The 20636-nt window shown below is 46.5% G+C and overlaps 1 protein-coding gene across 1 annotated transcript in view; it reads left to right on the top strand.

Moving 5' to 3' along the window:
* Positions 1-20636, top strand: part of rab22a (RAB22A, member RAS oncogene family) — a 112783-nt gene that overhangs the window by 66125 nt on the left and 26022 nt on the right. Inside the window, exons 4-5 of the mRNA XM_072514550.1 lie at positions 14472-14543; positions 16246-16352. Coding sequence (XP_072370651.1) covers positions 14472-14543; positions 16246-16352 — 179 coding nt within the window. The remainder of the gene's footprint in view (positions 1-14471; positions 14544-16245; positions 16353-20636) is intronic.

Below are 20636 nucleotides of genomic sequence, written 5' to 3'. Positions count from 1 at the left end.
GTAGGAACGAATCTGTCAAGGCGCAGTGACCAAATTACCTTGCTGAAGGCCAAAATCTCGTTGGTGGCAGAGAAAAATAAGAGTCTGAGGACGAAGATGGATGACCTGGAAAATTGGTCAGAGTCGTGGGGTTGCCGGAGGGTGTGGAGGGTCCAAATCTGAGGCTTTTATTACAGAGCATGGACTAGGATCAAGTTAAATGGGCTCGGAGTAGACTTTTTATGGTTGTTTATGGGAAAGCTATTTGGGGCAATATGTATTTTGCATATATTTGTTATTTCTTTGTTCTTGGGGGTTGGGATGGGAGTGTTTTGCATCAGTTGTATGGTGGGGATGGGAGGTTAACTGTTTTGAGGGATATTGTTTAAGGTAGTATTTGTTTTTTTCTCCTTTTTTTCCCTTTGGAAATATATGGCACCTGGCGGGATCTTGCTCTTTGCAGGGTCGGTGAATGTTGTATTCTTTTAGTCAGGATGGGTAGGGATGTGTCTTTTTTTTTCTGCCCTGGGCAGGGGTTACCTCATTAGCTGTAAAAATCTTAAGTCGCGAACGAGCAAGGTGGGGAGATGTGGCTCGGCCTGTTGGAGCTATTTTTCGTGGTTCATTGAGCCTAGCATCTTTGTTTTGTTGGGGGTTATGATTGGTTAAGAGGGGGTATCGTTCTTTGGAATCTAATCAACATGTCCATTTGGGTAGGGGGGGGGGGGCGGTAGTTTTCTGATGGCGTCTGGGGTTTTCTTTGTTTCACTTTTTTGGTGGGTTTGGTGACCATTTTGGGTGGGCCTTGGGCCTCCATCCACTGGGCAGGCACTTGATTATCCTTCATGATGGAAATGGATGACTCTGGGTTGGGGGCGTGTTGGTGGGAGGCCCCCAATTCGGTTGGTCACCTGGAATGTAAGGGGATTGGAGGACCCATTAAAAAGGTTTAGAGTTTTTTTCTCGCCTAAAGAATCCGAGTGTTAATGTTTTGTTATTGCAGGAAACTCATTTGCGGGTGAAGAATCAGACCAGGTTGCAGAAGGGGTGGGTGAGTCAGGTCTTTCACTCTGGCTTTGACAGCAGGACTCGGTCAGCAATTTTATAGATCCTAGATCATAGAATTTACAGTGCAGAAGGAGGCCATTCGGCCCATCGAGTCTGCACTGGCTCTTGGAAAGAGTAACTGTTGCTCTTATTAGCCTTAGTTTTATTAGCTCTAATTATGTCACCTTTGCTCACGAGTCGCCAGGTATCTTTCTGATACCGCCACGTGGTTCAAGCTCGAGTTATGATTAATAAGACAACACACCGCTTAGTGAGATTGAAATCAACGGTCATTTATTATGTACAGCAATAAATACTTGCACAATAATCCTACTTTCTATATCACTACTTACCACTACTGGCCAATACTTAACTTTTGGGAATGGCCCACCAGGTCAGGCAAACGAATGGCTTATCGAATTGGGTCTGGCCTGCGGGATTCAAAAGGCTGATACGGGTCGATGGCTAGGAGTCTCTTATCGGGTAGCGATCGCTGGAGTCAAACCTACGGTTGCTGGTCGATGGTTCTTGCGAAGGTTGCGAGCAGGAGAAGAAGGGAGAGAAGGGTCGATCTGAACTTGGCCCCTAATTTTATAGGGCCTAGGGGCTTCCCACCTCTCGGGGCGGACCTTGACCCCGAGTCCCAAGTGATTGGACTTGGTCCCAATCACTGGGTTCGATATGCTCCAATAATGGGGCGATTCCTTGATCGGGGGGTGGTCGTTCACCTGTCTTTGTCTTGGCTACTGCTGGCGCCGAGAGGTCTGGCCCGGCCTTCAATTGCTAATATGTTGCAATTGTTCCCGGGGATCGCCGATTAAACTGCAGATGTCTGGGTTGATGTGCTGCTAATGGTCGCAGGTATCGATCTGGGCCGATTTCCCCAGAGCCGAATACGCTGTTCTGTCTGCAGCTGTCCGCTTGTGCCCTGTTAGCTGCTTTTCCCATCAGCCTTTTCGGTTAGCCATTTTATATCGGGTTTTGGCCAAATTAATCGGGAATCAGCCATTTTAAGTGGCTACATTACCTACCCAAGGTCCACACCTTCACCCTATCCCCATAATCCAGCAACCCCACCCAACACTATGGGCAATTTTGGACACTTAAGGACAGATCTGAGGCGTTCAAGGCAGACGACCCTGACCTATACAAGAAATCCAGGTACGACCTCCGCAAAGCCATCCGGAATGCCAAGAGAGAATATCAAACCAAGCTAGAGTCACAGACAGACCCTTGGCGGTTGTGGCAAGGACTAAACAACATAACAGGCTACAAAGCGAAGCCGAACAGTATCTCTGGCAGCAGCACACCCCTCCCCGATGAACTCAATGCATTCTATGCCCGGTTCGAGCAGGTAACCAACAATTCACTGGCGAGTGCCCCAGCAGCCCATAATTCACCCATACCCACCATCACAGCTTCCGAAGTCAGATTGGCCTTCCTGAAAGTGAACCCTCGTAAGGCGACGGGCCCAGACGGGATCCCTGGTCGTGCACTCGGAGCCTGCGCGGACCAGCTGGCAGAGGTATTCACGGACATCTTTCACCTGTCCCTACTCCACTCCGAGGTCCCCACCTGCTTCAAGAAGACCACCATCATCCCGGTACCAAAGAAGAACCAGGCAACGTGCCTCCATGACTACCGACCAGTGGCCCTGACTTCAGTCGTAATGAAGTGATTTGAGAGGTTGATCATGAAGCGCATCACCTCCATACGCCCAGAACGCCTTGATCCACTGCAATTCTCATACCGTTGCAACCGGTTCACATCAGACACCATTTCCCTGGCCCTACACATCCCGAGAGCATCTCTAAAACAAGGACTCCTACATTAGACTCCTATTTATTGACTACAGCTCCGCCTTCAACACCATAATCCCAGCCAAGCTCATATCAAAGCTCCAAAACCTAGGACTTGGCTCCCCACTCTGCAACTGGATCCTCGATTTTCTGACCAACAGACCACAATCAGTAAGAATGAACAACAACACCTCCTCCACAATAGTCCTCAACACCGGCACCCCGCAAGGCTGCGTACTTAGCCCCCTACTCTACTCCCTGTACACACACGACTGCGTGGCAAAACCTGGTTCCAACTCCATCTACAAGTTTGCTGATGATACGACCATAGTGGGCCGGATCTCGAATAACGATGAGTCCGAATACAGGAGGGAGATAGAGAACCTAATGGAGTGGTGTAGCAACAACAATCTCTCCCTCAATGCCAGCAAAACTAAAGAGCTGGTAATTGACTTCAGGAAGCAAAGTACTGTACACACCCCTGTCAGCATCAACGGGGCCGAGGTGGAGATGGTTAGCAGTTTCAAATTCCTAGGGGTGCACATCTCCAAAAATCTGTCCTGGTCCACACACGTCGACGCTACCACCAAGAAAGCACAACAGCGCCTATACTTCCTCAGGAAACTAAGGAAATTCGGCATGTCCACATTGACTCTTACCAACTTTTCCAGATGCACCATAGAAAGCATCCTGTCGGGCTGCATCACAGCCTGGTATGGCAACTGCTCGGCCCAGGACCGCAAGAAACTTCAAAGAGTCGTGAACACCGCCCAGTCCATCACACTAACCTGCCTCCCATCCATTGACTCCATCTACACCTCCCACTGCCTGGGGAAAGCGGGCAGCATAATAAAAGACCCCTCCCACCCGGCTTACTCACACTTCCAACTTCTTCCATCGGGCAGGAGATACAGAAGCCTGAGAACATGCACGAACAGACTCAAAAACAGCTTCTTCCCCACTGTCACCAGACTCCTAAATGACCCTCTTATGGACTGATTTCATTAACGCTACACCCTGTATGCTTCATCCGATGCCAGTGCTTATGTAGTTACATTGTATATGTTGTGTTGCCCTATTATGTATTTTCTTTTATTCCCTTTTCTTCTCATGTACTTAATGATCTGTTGAGCTGCTCGCAGAAAAATACTTTTCACTGTACCTCGGTACACGCGACGATAAACAAATCCAATCCAATCCAATTTAGCATGGCCAATCTACCTAACCTGCACATCTTTGGACTGTGGGAGGAAACCGGAGCACCCGGAGGAAACCCACGCACACGCTGAGAGGCTGTGCAGACTCCACACAGACAGTGACCCAAGCCGGAATCGAACCTGGGACCCTGGAGCTGTGAAGCAATTGTGCTATCCACAATGCTACCGTGCTGCCCTTCGAAATTAAAATTAGTACTTTTTATCATAAGTGGGGCCATTTTTCAACGGACAAGATTGTGGTAGACAGTAGGTACGTGATGGTCACAGGGTCTTTGGTAGGTGTGTTAGTCGTTTGACCCAAATTGGGATGATACAGCATCTATTCGGAAGCTGTTTTCTTCTATTCCAGATTTGGATGCCAACTGATTTTTGGAGGCAATTTTAATTGCATGCTGGATCTAAAGTTGAATCAGTCTAGATCAAAAACATTGGCACCCTCGGGTGGTGAATACGTTGTTAGTGTTTATGGAACAGGTTGGAGCCGGGGAGGGGGGAGAGGGAGTTCCGTGGCAGTTTGATGCACCGAGGGAGTAAAGAATTCTCGTTCTTCTCTCCAGTGCATAAGATGTACTTCAGGATCGACCTTTTCTGGTGGGTAGGTCTCTTCTCCTTTGGTGAGGAAGATAGAGTACGCGGTCATTGTCATCTCAGATCATGCCCCACATCTGGTGGATTTGGTTTTGGAGTCGCTCAGAGCCCACCATGGAGATTAGATGCAAGGTTATTGGCGGATATGGGGCTTTGCGGGTGCATGTCTAAGGCCATGAGTAAGCATGGAGGAATGAGTCTGTCTTGTCCTGCATGCTTTGGGAAGCCTTGAAAGTGGTGATTAGAGAAGAGACTCTTATCAGGTGCCTATGCATAGGGAGTACGGGTGGAAACGCAAAGGTTGGAGGATGATAACTTGGAGGTGGACCGCAGGTGCTCATGTGATCCTACCCTGGAGTTGCTGGCAAACAGGAAGACGCTGCAGATGCAGTTCGATCTGTTGTCCACAGGCAAGGCGATGAACCAGTTGTGGCGGTAGACGAACGACTTTTATGGGAGATGGCCAGCCTTCTGTTAGCTCATTAGCTGAGACAGCAGATGAATGGGTTCAAGTTTCCAGTGAGTGAGAGGCAGGAAGAGTTGGAGGCCCCTTAGGTCTCTGAGCAGACCAATACAGGTATTGGCGGATACAAACTGGTTAAGCTCCCTTGCCTGATGAGTTGGTTGTGTATTCTACAAGGAATTTGAGGATCAGGTGGTCCCGTTGCTGGTTGACCTTTTCAATGATTCTTTGTCTCTGGAACGGTTACTATATAAGGCTCCCTCGCCTAGTGTTCGTACCAACGCCTTGAGCTCGGGGTGCTTCCAATTAAAACGTGGTACAAGACCGTGTGCCTGTGATTTCTCATTTCCCCCCCCCCCCCCCCCCCCCCCATCCTATTTGCGATTGAACCCTTAGCTATTGCTTTGAGGGCGCCCCTGAACTTGTTTCCTCCTCCTTGGCATGCATTTCTGTTGTGCCTCCTGAATAACTCCCTGAAAACTTCTGCCATTGCTGTTCAACTGTCTTCCCTGCTAGACTCCCCTTCCAATCCGCTCTGGCCAGCTCGCGCCTCGTGTATTTGTAGTTGCCTTTCAACGTGCGCACCAAGGCTCATTTGCCTTGTTCCATATACTACGTGCATTTAGGTACAACAGCCTCAGTCCTGAATTGACCACCTCCCTTCTCATATTTGTCATCTTGGAGAAGGGGGTGGGGTTTTGGTTTGTTTCTTCTTTCTCTCTTTGTGGGTGAGGTGGGAATGGTTGGGTTTTGTTATGTTGGTTTTGTGGAACATCTGTGGGTAACATAGGTTTGGTTATAAAATTTATTCTAAAATGGAATATCTTTAATTAAAATATTCTGCCTTGAATAAACATAGATACATTTCTTCCTGCGTTCGAGTCATTAATATGGATTGCAAATTGCCGATGATCCAGCCTTGCTGGCCTCTAATAGTTATAGCCGACCTACTTGAAAATGCCCTGTTTATCCCTACTCTCTCCTGCCTGTCAATCAATCCTTCATCCATTCCAATATATTATCCCATGAGCCCATATGTTGGATATTAACCTTCAATAAGACACTTGGATATCATTTGGAAAGTATATCACACCTAATGATATGCCTTTGGCTATATCCTCAAATACTAATAAATTTGTCAAAGCATGTCTGATACCACCACTATTTTCTAGGTGTATTGTTAATATTTCCTTGTTAGATTCCAGCATTTTCCCAATGACTAATGACACGCAGAGGGGAGGCAATGGTGTAATGGTATTGTTACTAGAATAGTAACCCAGGGCAATCCTCTGGGGGCGTGGGTTCAAATCCCGCCATGGCAGATGGTGAAATCTGAATTGGATAGAAAACTGGTAATAAAAGTCTCATCATAACCATAAAACTCATGTGGTTAACTGAACGTCCATTAGGACCTGGTCTGGCCACAGCAATGTGGTTAACTCTTAAGTGCCCTCTGAAAACAGGCAGCATGGTGGCACAGTGGTTAGCACTGCTGCCTCACGGCACCAAGATCCCAGGTTCTGGGTCACTGTCCGTGTGGAGTTCGCACATTCTCCCTGACTTTGTGTAGCCTTCACCCCCACAACCCAAAGATGTGTCCGGTAGGTAGATTGGCCACGCTAAATTGCCCCTTAATTGGAAAAAATGAATTGGGTACTCTTTTTTTTTTTTTAAATGTTCTTTTTTACAAATTTAAAGTGCCCTCTGAAATGGCCTAGCAAGCCCCTCAGTTGAAGGACAATTAGGATGGGCAACAAACAGTGGTCCAGCAAGAGATGCCCACATCCCATGATAAATTGGTTGTCGTTCCCAGTTTTCTCCCTCCCTCCTGAGGGTGTTACATTTGGTAACTTTCAAAATGCTGAGACTATCGTAACCAATGCATTCACCATCTCTGCAGCTCTCTTTCAGAACCCTTGAGTGGATTGATAGACAGGCTCAGGTCCTGGGAGTTTGTCAGCTTTTTCTCTCTGCTCATATCTTGGTACCTCAAGTTCTTTACTCTTATAAATCTCCTTGGCAACCTCCTTATTATGGGACATAATTTTTGTCTTGAAGGTGAATCATTGAAGTACAGGAAGCATTCAGCCCAGAGTCCATGCAGGCTCTCTACCGATCAATCTAGTTAGTCCCATTTCTCCATTTTATCGTCATAGCCCTGCAAAGTTGTTCCTCTGAAGAGCACATTCAATTTTTACTGTGAAATCAAACTGAAACCAAATATTGTTTGATGTCTCTGCCATTTCCTCGTTCTCCAAGAAAGTTTCTCCCATCTCTGCTTCTAAGGTGCAGGTATTAGATATGAATTAGGAGCAAGAGTGGCCACTCAGCCCCATGAACATGCTCTGCCATTGAATAAAATAATGGCTGATCTGATTATAACCTCAACCCCACATTCCCACCTACCCCTGATAATCTTTGGCCCCCTTGCTTATCAGGAATCTGCGTAGCCCTGCCTTAAAAATATTCAAGGAATTTGGAACTCAGATCCTCAAAAGACCGTGGAAGCAGACTCGCCACTCAGAAAATGTTTCGTCATCTGTCTTAAATGGTAGCCCCATATTTTTTAACCATGATGGTAGCACGGTGGCGCACTGCTGCTTCACGGCGCCAATGTCCCAGGTTCGATCCCGGCTCTGGTTCACTGTCCGTGTGGAGTTTGCACATTCTCCCCATGTTTGTGTGGATTTCTCCCCCCACAACCCAAAAGATGTGCAGAGTAGCTGGATTGGCCACACTAAATTGCCCCTTAATTGGAAAAAATGAATTGGGACTCTAAATTCATTTTTAAAACATTTTTAAAAAAATTTAAACCGTGATGCCTCCTAGTTCTAGATTCTCCAAGAGGAAACATCCTCGCCATCCTCACTACCCTTCAATACCCTTCAAGATCTTGAAGGTTTTGATCAAGTCGCTTCTTACTCTTCTGAACTCTAGTAGACACAAGTCTAACCTCTCCAAACGTTCTGCATAAGACAACTCGCCCATTCCTGGTGTGTGTTTATTAAAACTTCTCTGAACTGCTTCTAATGCATTTACATCTTTCATGAGGTAATACTCCAGATGTGGTCTCACCAATGCCCTGTATAGCTGAAGCATAACCTCCCTCCTTTTGTAACCAATCCATTTGCATGTTTTTTGTCCACTCACTTAACCTATTTATGTACCTTTGTAGCCTCCTTGGTTCCTCTTCATTATTTACTTTCCTACCTTTGTATCTTCAGTAAATTTAGTAATCATACCTTCAGTCCCCCTCATCCAAGTTATTTGTATAAATTGTAAGAGGTTGAGGCCCCAACACTGATCCCTGTGACACATCACTCATTACATCTTGCCAACCAGGAAAAGATCCATTTATGCCAACAGTTTCCTCTCTTAGCTAGCCAATCTTCAATCCATTCCCATATGTTACTTCCTGCACCATGAGCTGTTACTTTCTGCAATAACCTCTTGGGATGGCATCTTATCAAATGCCTTCTGGAAATCTAAGTACAGTACACCCACGGTTCTCCTTTATCCACAGCACATGTGACTCCTTCAAAGAATTCCAATAAATTGATTAAACATGATTTCCCTCTCTCAAAACCATGTTGACTCTGCCTGATTGCTTTCAATTTTTCCAAGTACCTTGCTATAGTATTAAAGATGTTATAACAGGACACTTGGAAAAATATAACCATATCACCCACAACCTTGTCTTATCCCTCGGTTGGGCATAAATGATAGTTGGGCACTACTTTGAAGAGCCGCAGAGGAGTTCTTCCCAGAGTCCTAGACAATCCCTCTAGTAACAACACCATGATGATTATCTGGTTTCTTATTCATTGTAATTTGTGATCTTGCTGTGTGCACAATTGGCTGCTGCATTTCCCTATATTATAATGTTGACAACACTTGAAAATGTTTATTGGTTGAGATGCCCTAATGTCATGAAAGGTGCTATTTAAATGCAAGCTCTGCTTTCTTTGCCTTAATTTTCAGGTGACCTGTAATATATTTACCTCCGGGTTAAGTTCTTCTCCCTAGCCAATCTGGAGTCACAATCACATTATTCTTGCAACTCTCAGTAGCTAGAGTCAAGAATATAACATTAGAAATAGATGCAGGAGTAGACTATGCAGGCCCTCCAGCGTGCTTCGCCATTCAGTACAACCTTGACTGATTTTCTATCTGCTTGTTCTCATTTCTCTTGAGAGACAGAAACACACACAATCCTCCTCGCAACTTGCATTTCCATCTGGTTTTGTGTCATCAACAAACTGGGGTACATTACTCTGTCTCTTTCTCTAAATCTGTCTTTATCTAAATTATTAATATGGATTGTAAAATGACCCTGCAGTGATCCTTGCAACTCTGCACTAGCCACAACCTGTCAACCTGAAAATGCCCCATCCATCCCTACTCTGCTTCTTGTTTATTGATCAATCCTCAATACACGTTCATGAGCTCCGAGCTTGCATATTAGTTTTGACCTGACTGGTCTGTGGGTAAGAAATGTGACTCCGCCCTTTGCCCAGTAAACAACGAGGGAACAGCTTCAATAAGAAGGATCCCTCCCATTCTTTCCTTCCTCTTTTAGTCAACATTGAAAGTGTGTATGTGTCAGTGTTTACTTTGGCATCTCTTTGTTTCTCCATTCTCTTTTAAATCCAAAATTATTTTTAACTTTGCAATGCCAAATGAACTGGGAGATGGGGCTAACTTGCAAGGCCTGGTGCACCCAGAGAGAGTCCAGAATAGTTGGCAGGATTTATAATCTGCAGTAACCTTTCACCCTGTGACAGATAGCTAAATGTACTGACTTCTTTGCTGCTTACTGACTAAAAACACAATGGCCCAGATCTCCTGATGTTGTTGGCTCAATGGAACCATTGAACCAATAGTGACCATAAACTAATTCCAGTGTATTTCTGTTGCTCGCCTTGGATTTTTTTCCACACTTTTGGGAATCACTTTCTGATATTCCATTCATTTCTTTTCCTCCATCGATATCATGCTTAAAGTATTCTCTCCTTTACTGGGCTTTACGTTTGCTTAGTTCGCTGTAAAAGAACATAAGAACTAGGAGCAGGAGTAGACCATCTGGCTCCTCGAGCCTGCTCCATCATTCAATGAGATCATGGCTGATCTTTTGTGGACTCAGCTCCACTTTCCGGCCTGAACACCATAACCCTTAATCCCTTTATTCTTCAAAAAACGATCTATCTTTATCTTAAAAACATTTAATGAAGGAGCCTCTACTGCTTCACTGGGCAAGGAATTCCATAGATTCACAACCGTTTGGGTGAAGAAGTTTCTCCTAAACTCAGTCCTAAATCTACTTCCCCTTATTTTGAGGCTATGCCCCCTAGTTCTGCTTTCACCCACCAGTGGAAACAACCTGCCCGCATCTATCCTATCTATTCCCTTCATAATCTTTTATGTTTCTATAAGATCCCCCCTCATTCTTCTAAATTCCAACGAGTACAGTCCCAGTCTACTCAACCTCTCCTCGTAATCCAACCCCTTCAGCTCTGGGATTAACCTAGTGAATCTCCTCTGCCCACCCTCCAGTGCCAGTACGTCCTTTCTCAAGTAAGGAGACCAAAACTGAACACAATACTCCAGGTGTGGCCTCACTAACACCTTATACAATTGTGAAACCTTATACAAGAATGTGAAAGACTTTCTGGTAAGGTCATGCATAAATGCATCCTCTAGAAATAACCTCATGCTTTTGTTGTGCAGCCACAGACGATGATGTGGATAGCATTTTAAAACTGGTTTTCGTGATGATTGAAAGAAAAATGTTGATCAGGGTCACAAGAAGACTCCCTGCTCCTTGAATTGTAAAGTCTGATCTTGAGCATTTACCTAAACTGAAACATGTGGGCACGATCTTGGTTGAATGCATTCTCAGAACTAGCACGAAAAAAATTATCTAGTGCCTTTCATGTCCTCAGGGCATCCTAAAAGTTCTTTACAACCAATGAAATACCTTTGAAGTGTAGTCATTCTTGTAGGAAGTGTGGGAAAAATGTTGCACACAGTGCGTTCTCACAAGCAGCATTGTTATAATGACCAGATGAAGTGATGTTAGTTGAGGGGTCAATATTGACCGGGACACTGGAGAGAGCTCTTCTCCAGAATACTACCATGGCCACCTGAAGGGACAGACCATGGTTTAATATCTCATCCAAAAGACGACTGCTCTGACAATTCAGCACTTCAGGACATATGCATCCGTTTTGTTGGTGTCAGTGTGTGGTCTTGCTAACAGGAACGGGCAATATTATTCTTTCTAAAAAGGCATTTGTATTTGCAGTGCCAATGAGCCACACAGATAGAAATCTAAACCAGCACTGTAACAAATTATTAAAATACACAATCTCTGGATCATTGATGGAGTGGGAAATTAATGGCAAATTTCATGTCTGACTGAATTATCCTGGAATTTTGTTCTAAGCTACAGCCATATCTCCAGGTCCCTTACCAAAGCTGTTTCTTGAAGCTTCTGTGAATCCTTGGAAGATTCTATTTTCCCCCTCATTAGGATCATTTTGCTTTCATATGACATTAATTTTCATCGTCTTTGAATTGAATGAAAATGAGGCATTTGTTGCCCCAGCCAGTTACTTTGTAACTTGGAAAAAATCTCTCTCTCTGCCCGTTTCACAGTCTCTTTGACTCTTGGTCTGTCTTTCCCTCTCTCACGGTCCCCGTCTTAAAACAGTTAGATTTGCATTGGAAGTTCAAATGTTAAAGCCCAAATCAAGCCCAACTTGCCACAAGCACATCCACTTCTTGTTTTTAACAATTTAAACCCTTTAACGAGACTGGATGCCTTCATTTTTAAGGCCAGTTTTATTTATTACTGATGTTTCATGTGTTACCCAGCCATCGTGAAATCTGACAGGTAAAAGGGAGCAAGAAAGGCTAAATCCATAAAATAAATGTAATTACAGTGCTTGTGAGCAGGGAGGTGTGGCGGTGTTTCCTCAGGTTCAGCAAGCTTGTTCTGTAAATAATGTTACTGCCACCTATATGATTGGCATCCCTTGTTAGACCCATGCCCAAGCAAAAATCAGACCCATGCTCATGTTCTCTCCTCTGTCAGTCTGCCTGGCTGGTCTCCCTCCCTCTGCCTGGCTGGTCTCCCTCCCTCTCTCTGCCTGGCTGGTCTCCCTCCCTCTCTCTGCCTGGCTGGTCTCCCTCCCTCTCTCTGCCTGGCTGGTCTCCCTCCCTCTCTCTGCCTGGCTGGTCTCCCTCCCTCTCTCTGCCTGGCTGGTCTCCCTCCCTCTCTCTGCCTGGCTGGTCTCCCTCCCTCTCTCTGCCTGGCTGGTCTCCCTCCCTCTCTCTGCCTGGCTGGTCTCCCTCCCTCTCTCTGCCTGGCTGGTCTCCCTCCCTCTCTCTGCCTGGCTGGTCTCCCTCCCTCTCTCTGCCTGGCTGGTCTCCCTCCCTCTCTCTGCCTGGCTGGTCTCCCTCCCTCTCTCTGCCTGGCTGGTCTCCCTCCCTCTCTCTGCCTGGCTGGTCTCCCTCCCTCTCTCTGCCTGGCTGGTCTCCCTCCCTCTCTCTGCCTGGCTGGTCTTCCTCCCTCTCTCTGCCTGGCTGGTCTCCCTCCCTCTCTCTGCCTGGCTGGTCTTCCTCCCTCTCTCTCTGCCTGGCTGGTCTCCCTCTCTCTCTCTCTGCCTGGCTGGTCTCCCTCCCTCTCTCTGCCTGGCTGGTCTCCCTCCCTCTCTCTGCCTGGCTGGTCTCCCTCTCCCTCTCTCTGCCTGGCTGGTCTCCCTCTCACTCTCTCTGCCTGGCTGGTCTCCCTCTCTCTCTCTCTGCCTGGCTGGTCTCCCTCTCTCTCTCTCTGCCTGGCTGGTCTCCCTCTCTCCCCCACTCTGCCTGGCTGCTCTCCCTCTCTCTGCCTGGCTGCTCTCCCTCTCTCCCCCACTCTGCCTGGCTGCTCTCCCTCTCTCCCCCACTCTGCCTGGCTGCTCTCCCTCTCTCCCCCACTCTGCCTGGTAGCTCTCCCTCTCTCCCCCACTCTGTCTGGCTGCTCTCCCTCTCTCTGCCTGGTTGGTCTCCCTGTGCCTGTCTCCCATTCAACTATTTCTAAGAGCTCTGCCCCTGCTCTACCTGAACTACAAATTTCCGGTCCGGAGTATTGCTATAAACGGACATCCATTTGGCTCTTCAAGCCTATTTAACCATTGGTCTACAATCTTTGCTGAACTGTATGCCAACTAATTTTATCCACTCCTGTCTGAATCCCTTGCTTTATAAAAATATGCCAAGGTTGTTTTTTTAAAGCTTTAATAATCAGAATTTGGGGCAGGGAGGTGGTGTCGTCTTCCCCATTTCATATGCTTCCTCACCATGACCCTGAGGCCACATGATCCAGCTCCAAATTGGTGCAGAATGTAACTCCTGCCAGGAATCCCCCACACGCCCCACATAGCTTATTGTCACACTTGCAGTCGGCCTCTATTTCCAATTTTGGTGTGAATTTATCCTGCAATTACAATGTTTGTATGAAGAGACTTGCTTCACGATGCTCAAGTTGCTCCATAAAAGAACCTGCAGAGAGCTTGGTTTGCCCTGATTAGGACTTTTTTGAACTGAAATCGTAGAATTTACAGTGCAGAAGGAGGCCATTCAGCCCATCGAGTCTGCACTGGCCCTTACAAAGAGCATCCGACTGAAGCCCGCATATCCACCCTATCCCCGCAACCCCCACCGAACATTTTTTGGACACTTAAGGGCAATTTTGCATGGCCAATCCACCTAACCCGCACATCTTTGAACTGTGGGAGGAAACCGGAGCACCCGGAGGAAACCCAAGCAGACACTGGGAGAACATGCAGACTCCGCACCGACAGTGACCCAGCGGGGAATCGAACCTGGGATCCTGGAGCTGTGAAGCAACTGTGCTAACCACTATGCTACCGTGCTGCCCACCTCACTGCGATCGTGAGGAAAGGAATCAGACCTTAGTACGAGTAAGGTTGAATATTACTTACAAAGTGCTGCAGTGTAGTCTCACAGATTAGCTATTAAACCAAGGCTCTGTTTGCCCTCTTGGTTCTAAAAATATTCTACAGCACTATTAAAAAGGAGTGGAGTTCTCCTCTGTGTCCAGGACAATATTTATCCATCAATAACCTCCCAAAACAGATGTTTAGTCATTTATTCCATTGCTGTTTGTGGGACCTAACTGCACAGATTGATTGCCATGACAGCAGCAGTGAGTCGACTTTAAAAGCAATGAATTAACTGTGCAGTGTTTTTGGGGAGGTGGGTGGTGTAAAGGTTGAATCTTGAATCTGAATGCAAGTTAGTTTTCTTTCCATGGTCTTGGAGTGTTTAATTCACCTGTTGATTTAACTATTTTTCCATTCTTTCCCTGAACAGTTCCGTGCATTAGCTCCAATGTACTATCGTGGATCAGCTGCCGCAATCATTGTGTATGATATCACAAAAGAGGTAAGAAATCGTGCTTGCCGATCAATCATCTCCATGATGGGAATTAGTACATCGAGGAATGCTCAAAGTTTCTGAAAATTGTAATATTTAAATATTTTGGAATATTAAAGACTGACATTCTCATTTCTCACCAACTGAATTTTAATTAAAACAACCTCTTGTCACTTCAAGTTTAAACTCTCCATTCTCATTCCGTTCCTTGTTACGCTGATTGCTCAGACTGGGTAGTTTATTGAGCCAATTCTTTTGTGATTTTGGTAAGAGGCGAGTGGTGAAAATTGTTGGAATTGTATTTTTGATTCTACTGAAAGGAAAGTTTATTTTGGGGAAACTTAACTGGAACAGCCAACAGATATTACTGTACTGTAATGTGGGTAATGTTTTATTCAATGATTCCACAGTTGAAGATATAGCTCTACATGAATGAATGAGCTGCTCATTTGGAATTAAATATTGTGGTTCCTTCTGTAAATGCCACACAGAACTATGTTGAACTATTGATCCAGTCGCCTAAAGATTCAACTTGATGTGAATTCCTTCATGTATGGGGCTTTCCTCCCTCGCCAATCTGTATGATGGAACATGTCCAACATCTTCAGAGGAGCTGGTGGAATAAGTTCCAGGAAAAAATAATTACACAATTTGGGAAATGTCATGGGAATGTCACTTTGAGAAATGTTTGTCTTCTCAAGTGGCTGCAGTGATGTCACTGTGTGGGTGGAGCTGGACTCTGGCTCTGCTTTTTACTTTCGTTTTGAGCTGGAAGCTGTTTTTGGCTCTGAATTTCAGTTTTGTTTTCAGTTGGAGAGCTGCATTCAAACCAAGGAGGTGTATTTTGGTCTCTCTCTGCATGATAAAGAATGTCTCCAGATCACTTGATGATTTCCAAGTAATACCTGTTTCTGTAAGGAATGCAAACCTACTGTCTTTGTTAAAAAGGGTCGACTTATGGATATTGTTAGGAAAGTTACTATGGGTTACCTACAGAGTACTGTATCTTTGGGGGTGGGGGATATCAGTGTTGGTAGTTGATAAGATGTTTACTGTGTGTTTATGAAATGTTATCTGGATTCATAGAATAAACATTGGTTTGTTGAAAAATACTTTAGATCTCTGTTGTATCACACCTGTAAAGTGCCTCTTGTGCTCCCCAGAACCAAAATCTATTAAAACTTGTGGGTCAGGTGAACTCCATGATATACTTTGGTGTTCTCTGAACCCTGGCCCATAATAGAAAAGACAATTTCAGTCCATATGGCTGGTCCCAGTGAGATGTCTTGACTTTCCCAGTAAAGGCAACAGGCAAGCTTCAGCTTCCAAGATGTTTTCCTTGTCGGGAACAATGCAATGCATGGAAGCTGTAGCATGCTGAACTGTGGCTGGAATGAAAAAGAAAATCCTAGGACCATTTGCCTGCACCTCGCCAGCAGGTGCCAGGGGAATCTCTCGTGGGCAATTAATGCAGCCACACAAATGGGGGGGGGGGGGGGGGGGGGAAGAAAAAATGACTTTGTCTCTAATCAGGTTGATTACTTGAAATAATAAATTGCTGCAGTTAATGCCTCTGGGTGGTTAAGCAGTATATTTGGAAATGTAGAAAAGGAATTGAAGATTGGTTGCTTTTTCGCTGTGGTGCAACATGTTTCCTGTAGCTTCCAGCGTAGTTTTCTCCACTAATTATTCTGATCATTCTCTTGTCCAGGAGACATTGCAAACGTTGAAGAACTGGGTGAAGGAACTGGGACAACACGGGCCTCCAAATATCGTGGTGGCAATTGCAGGAAACAAATGTGATCTTACTGACGCCAGGTATTACAGCACTGTGTTGGAGTTTGGGTCAAACGTGAGAGTGTGCTTTCATGTTTGATAACCAATTGATTTTTACGTGCATCAAGCATTGCGCTTACGTTGATAAAATACTTGCCACAAAGCAAACTTTTGCCTCAGTTGTGCCATCTGAGGAGGTGACGGGGTCAGAGCCTGGGAAATGAGGAACAAAAAGAAACCCTCATTTCAGACCTGCACACACTCAAACAAGTTTACAGCTAGGGGGTTTTCAGTATTAAATCGCCTGAAATATTTCAAAAACCTACTACTACCATCCTTTATAGCATCTTTCCTGCACAATGACCACCCCATGCCCCCCCCCCCCCCCCCCCCCCCCCCAAATAACAGAGATAAAGTAATTAATGACTTGGGCAGCAAATATATCCAAGTTTCCAAGTCAGCAAATATATCCCAAGTTTCCTGAAAATACAAAGCAGGGTGGGAAGGTAACCTGTGAGGGAGACACCACAGATATGCAAAATGGTAGGGACATTTTAAGTGACTGAGGAAGAAGGTGACAGATGGAGTACAATGTGAGTAATTATTTGGTTATTTATTGATAGGTAGATTAGAAAAAGCAAATATGTTTAAATGGTGAGAAACTATTGAATGGTGGCATTCAGAAGGATTTTGGTGCTCTATCGTTAGCATTCGGGTGCAGGAAGCAATTCGGAAGGCAAATGGTATGTTTGACTTTTATTGCAAGGGAGTGGAGTACAAGGTAAGGAAGCATTGCTGTAGTTAGTTCAGGGCTTTGGTGAAACTGCACGTGGAGTGCCATATACAGTTTTGGTCTCCTTACCTGAGGAAGAATATACATGCCTTGTAGTTAGTGCAGCAAACGTTCACCAGATTTAATTCTTCAGACAATGGGATTATTCTGTGAGGACGATCAGTACACTCGGCCAATATTCCATGTAATTTAGAAGAATGAAAGGTGATCTCATGAAATTTAGAGAATAAGGGGTCAACTGTTTGAGACTGCAATGACCAGCTTCTCAGTGGAGTTTGCAGATTCTCCTCCTGTCTACGTGGGTTTCCTCTGAGTGCTCTGGTTTCCTCCTGTTATGACGCCCTCGGGGGTCAAGGACTATGCTCTATAAGATTCCCCGTCTTCAACACAAAGTATCAACTCCCCTGGTAATTGGCGGTGGGCTTTCCCCTTAACAAGAGGGAACATCTCAGAATAAAAACTCTGACCGGGGTGCATGTAGGGTGGCCCTTTGGGAGAGAAGTTGTTGCTTTTGTAATTATTGTGTATACTGTAATAAACCTTTGTTCATTCCTATCCTACCATGCGTACCTGCACCTCTTGCATTGGATTCTATACTGGCGACAAGGGTGAAGTGGATCTGCTGCAGCCATCATGCACTATATCACCAACCCACTTCGTCCAGGGACAGAGAGGCCTCCATTCCGACCGGAGAGATGCCGCACATTGGAAAGCTTGAACAGTTCGATGCTGGTACCAATGACTGGATCCAGCACGTTGAGCGGGTATGGTATTTTTTTCGGTCCAACATAATTGTTGGACTCAGCGACAAACCGTTATCCTACTGACTGCACTCAGGGGACCCACCTATTTGCTCGTCAAAAGCCTCACCCACCCGGACAGGCCGGACTCTCAAGTCGTTTGCCATGTTGGTAGCCGTGGTCGAGGCACATCTAAACCCGCAGACCCCCAAAGGTGGTCTGTCGGTTCCATTTCCATACAGCCTCGTATGCCCAAGGGGAACCCAATGGCAACCTTTTGGCAAGCTTGAGGACGCTAGCCGCCTCGTGTGTTTGAGGCCGCACTGTCCGAATCACTACGAGATTGTTTCGTCTGCGGACACCGAGACGCTGACACCCAGGGGAATCTCCTTCGAGGCCCTCTTAACCCTCCAACAGGCAGTACACATCATTATTTCCCAGGCGAGCGCGAAGTGCAGGGTCCAAGAATTGCAGGGCCTGACAGTCTTGAACCTCGCTCGCTGAAGTGACTGCCAACCAGCCTTGACCCAGACCCAAGAGTCGCGTGATTCCACAAAGCAAGACCTACAGCGGGAACCATGGGCCGTCGCCATGATGCACCCAGGTGCAACCGAGGCAACTCCCCTGAGCCGGAGCACCAATATGGCGGGCACAGGCTGGGCGCTGCAAAGAGGGCCCGGCTCCAGATGGGTCCGCAAAAGCGCCATTCCTCACCAACCCCCCCCCCCCCCCCCCCCCCCCCCCCCTAGGCATTACCGCACCCCTAGGGGGCCAGACATATTGTCAAGGACCAGGAGGACGCACACCAGCAGTTGCATTATGTTGCAGCCCCAGGGTCGTGCCAATCCGAATTGCACTCCAGGTAAATGGACGCCCCATTGACATGGAGCTCGACCCTAGAGCAGTGGTCTCCATAATCATCCGCCGGACATTTGCCATGATCTGAGCCGGTCTCCAGACCTTGGACCTTCAGGACACAGGAAGTCCGGTTTATCTATATACACAGGGGAGTCCTTGGCCATTGAGGGCACCACCCACATGACCCTGACATAAAGGACCAGTCAGCATGTTGCCTCTTGGTGGTAGTCCGCGGTGGAAGACCCAGCTTACTGGACCGTGATGGCTGCGTCATTTAAAATTGGATTAGCAACACGTTTGCCATGTGTACCCTCACAGCCCGGAAGGAGAGCTGGCTAAATTTCCTGGAGTCTTTGCTGAAGGCCTCAGCTCGATAAAAGGTGCAGTGGCTAAAATTCGTGTGGATGAAAATGCACAATCCCATTATTTCCACGCCTGCCCAGTACCATATGCACTACGCCCCAAGGTCAACGCAGAGTTTGATGTTGGATCCCTTGGAGCGCTTGGCCATCATGAGCGCCATCTACTTCGCTGATTGGGCTGCGCCAGTGGTTTTGGTGTTAAAACCCGATGGATCCATGCGGAAACTACAAGATGACAGTGAACCGGGTTTCTCACCATGAGAGTTACCCAGTCCCTCACATCGAGGACCTGTACATCTAACTCGGCAGGGGAACAAAGTCCAAAACTTGACATGAACCGTGCATATCTACAGCTGGTCCTAGATCCGGGTTCGTCACTGGCAACACCCTCGGAGGGTTGTACGAATACACCGGCTGCCATTCAGAGTTTCATCAGACTGCGATTTTCTTGTCTTTTTTTTTCAGAAAATATTTTATTGAAGCATTTGTAATTTTCACAGTTTAACACATTAACATATGTTAAACAACCACGTGGGCCGACACACTCAAAACACCTAAACGAACAAAAAACAGAAAATAACGTCCCCTACTACCCCGCCCTATTCCTTAATTACCCGTATTCTAAGTTCCCTGTCCTTATCTAACATTGTCATGCCTCCTGTTTTCCTCCCCCAGCCCCCCCTTGCTGTTGAGGTACAATTTTCCTTGAAGAAATCGATGAACGGTTGCCATCTCCGGGCGAACCCCTGAATTGATCCTCAAGGCGAACTTGATTTTTTTTTCAGACTGAGAAACCCTGCCATATCGTTGACCCACACTCCTGACTTCGGGGGCTCCGAGTCCCTCCATCCAAGCAAAATCCGTCTCCGGGCCACCGCTTAACCCCCGGATATTCCGATACCCCACCAGTTCTGGACTCTGAGTTACCCTCCCTTCCAGGACAATAGTCCACAAATCCCTGCCAATATCCCCTCCATTTCGCATGCCCAAAACATATGTACATGGTTCCCTGTCAATCAGCCATGACCTTTCCTAGGCCAGCCATTCGCCCATGTCCTGCACCTCCCCTGGCCTGCCCCTCTGCAGCCACCGCCATCTGGACTCCATCTCCAACTTCCTAAAAGTCCCCTAGTTGTCAGCAGTCCCCTCCCCTGCCCCCCCCCCCCCCCCCCCCCCCCCCCACTCCGTCTCTTTTCAGCTCTCCCTCCACTTTGCCCCCGTGAACCAGCTAAACTAGCAGCTTCTGCCCCTGGTGTCTAGCATCCTACCACCTGCTGGATCCTCACCTCTTTTTCTCTCTCTCTCTTTCTCCATTTCTATCTCTCTCCCTTTCTATTTCTCTTTCTCTCCCTTTCTATTTCTCTCTCTTTCTCTCTCTTTCTCTCTCTTTCTCTCCATTTCTCTCCATTTCTCTCCATTTCTCTCCATTTCTCTCCATTTCTCTCCATTTCTCTCCATTTCTCTCCATTTCTCTCCATTTCTCTCCATTTCTCTCCCTTTCTCTCCCTTTCTCTCCCTTTCTCTCCCTTTCTCTCCCTTTCTCTCCCTTTCTCTCCCTTTCTCTCCCTCTCTC

The sequence above is a fragment of the Scyliorhinus torazame genome, chromosome 8 (genome assembly GCF_047496885.1).
Source record: "Scyliorhinus torazame isolate Kashiwa2021f chromosome 8, sScyTor2.1, whole genome shotgun sequence".
In the NCBI taxonomy this organism is placed as follows: Eukaryota; Metazoa; Chordata; class Chondrichthyes; order Carcharhiniformes; family Scyliorhinidae; genus Scyliorhinus; species Scyliorhinus torazame.
The sequence above is the reverse complement of the archived record's forward strand: the minus strand, read 5'-3'. Positions and strand labels throughout refer to the sequence as shown.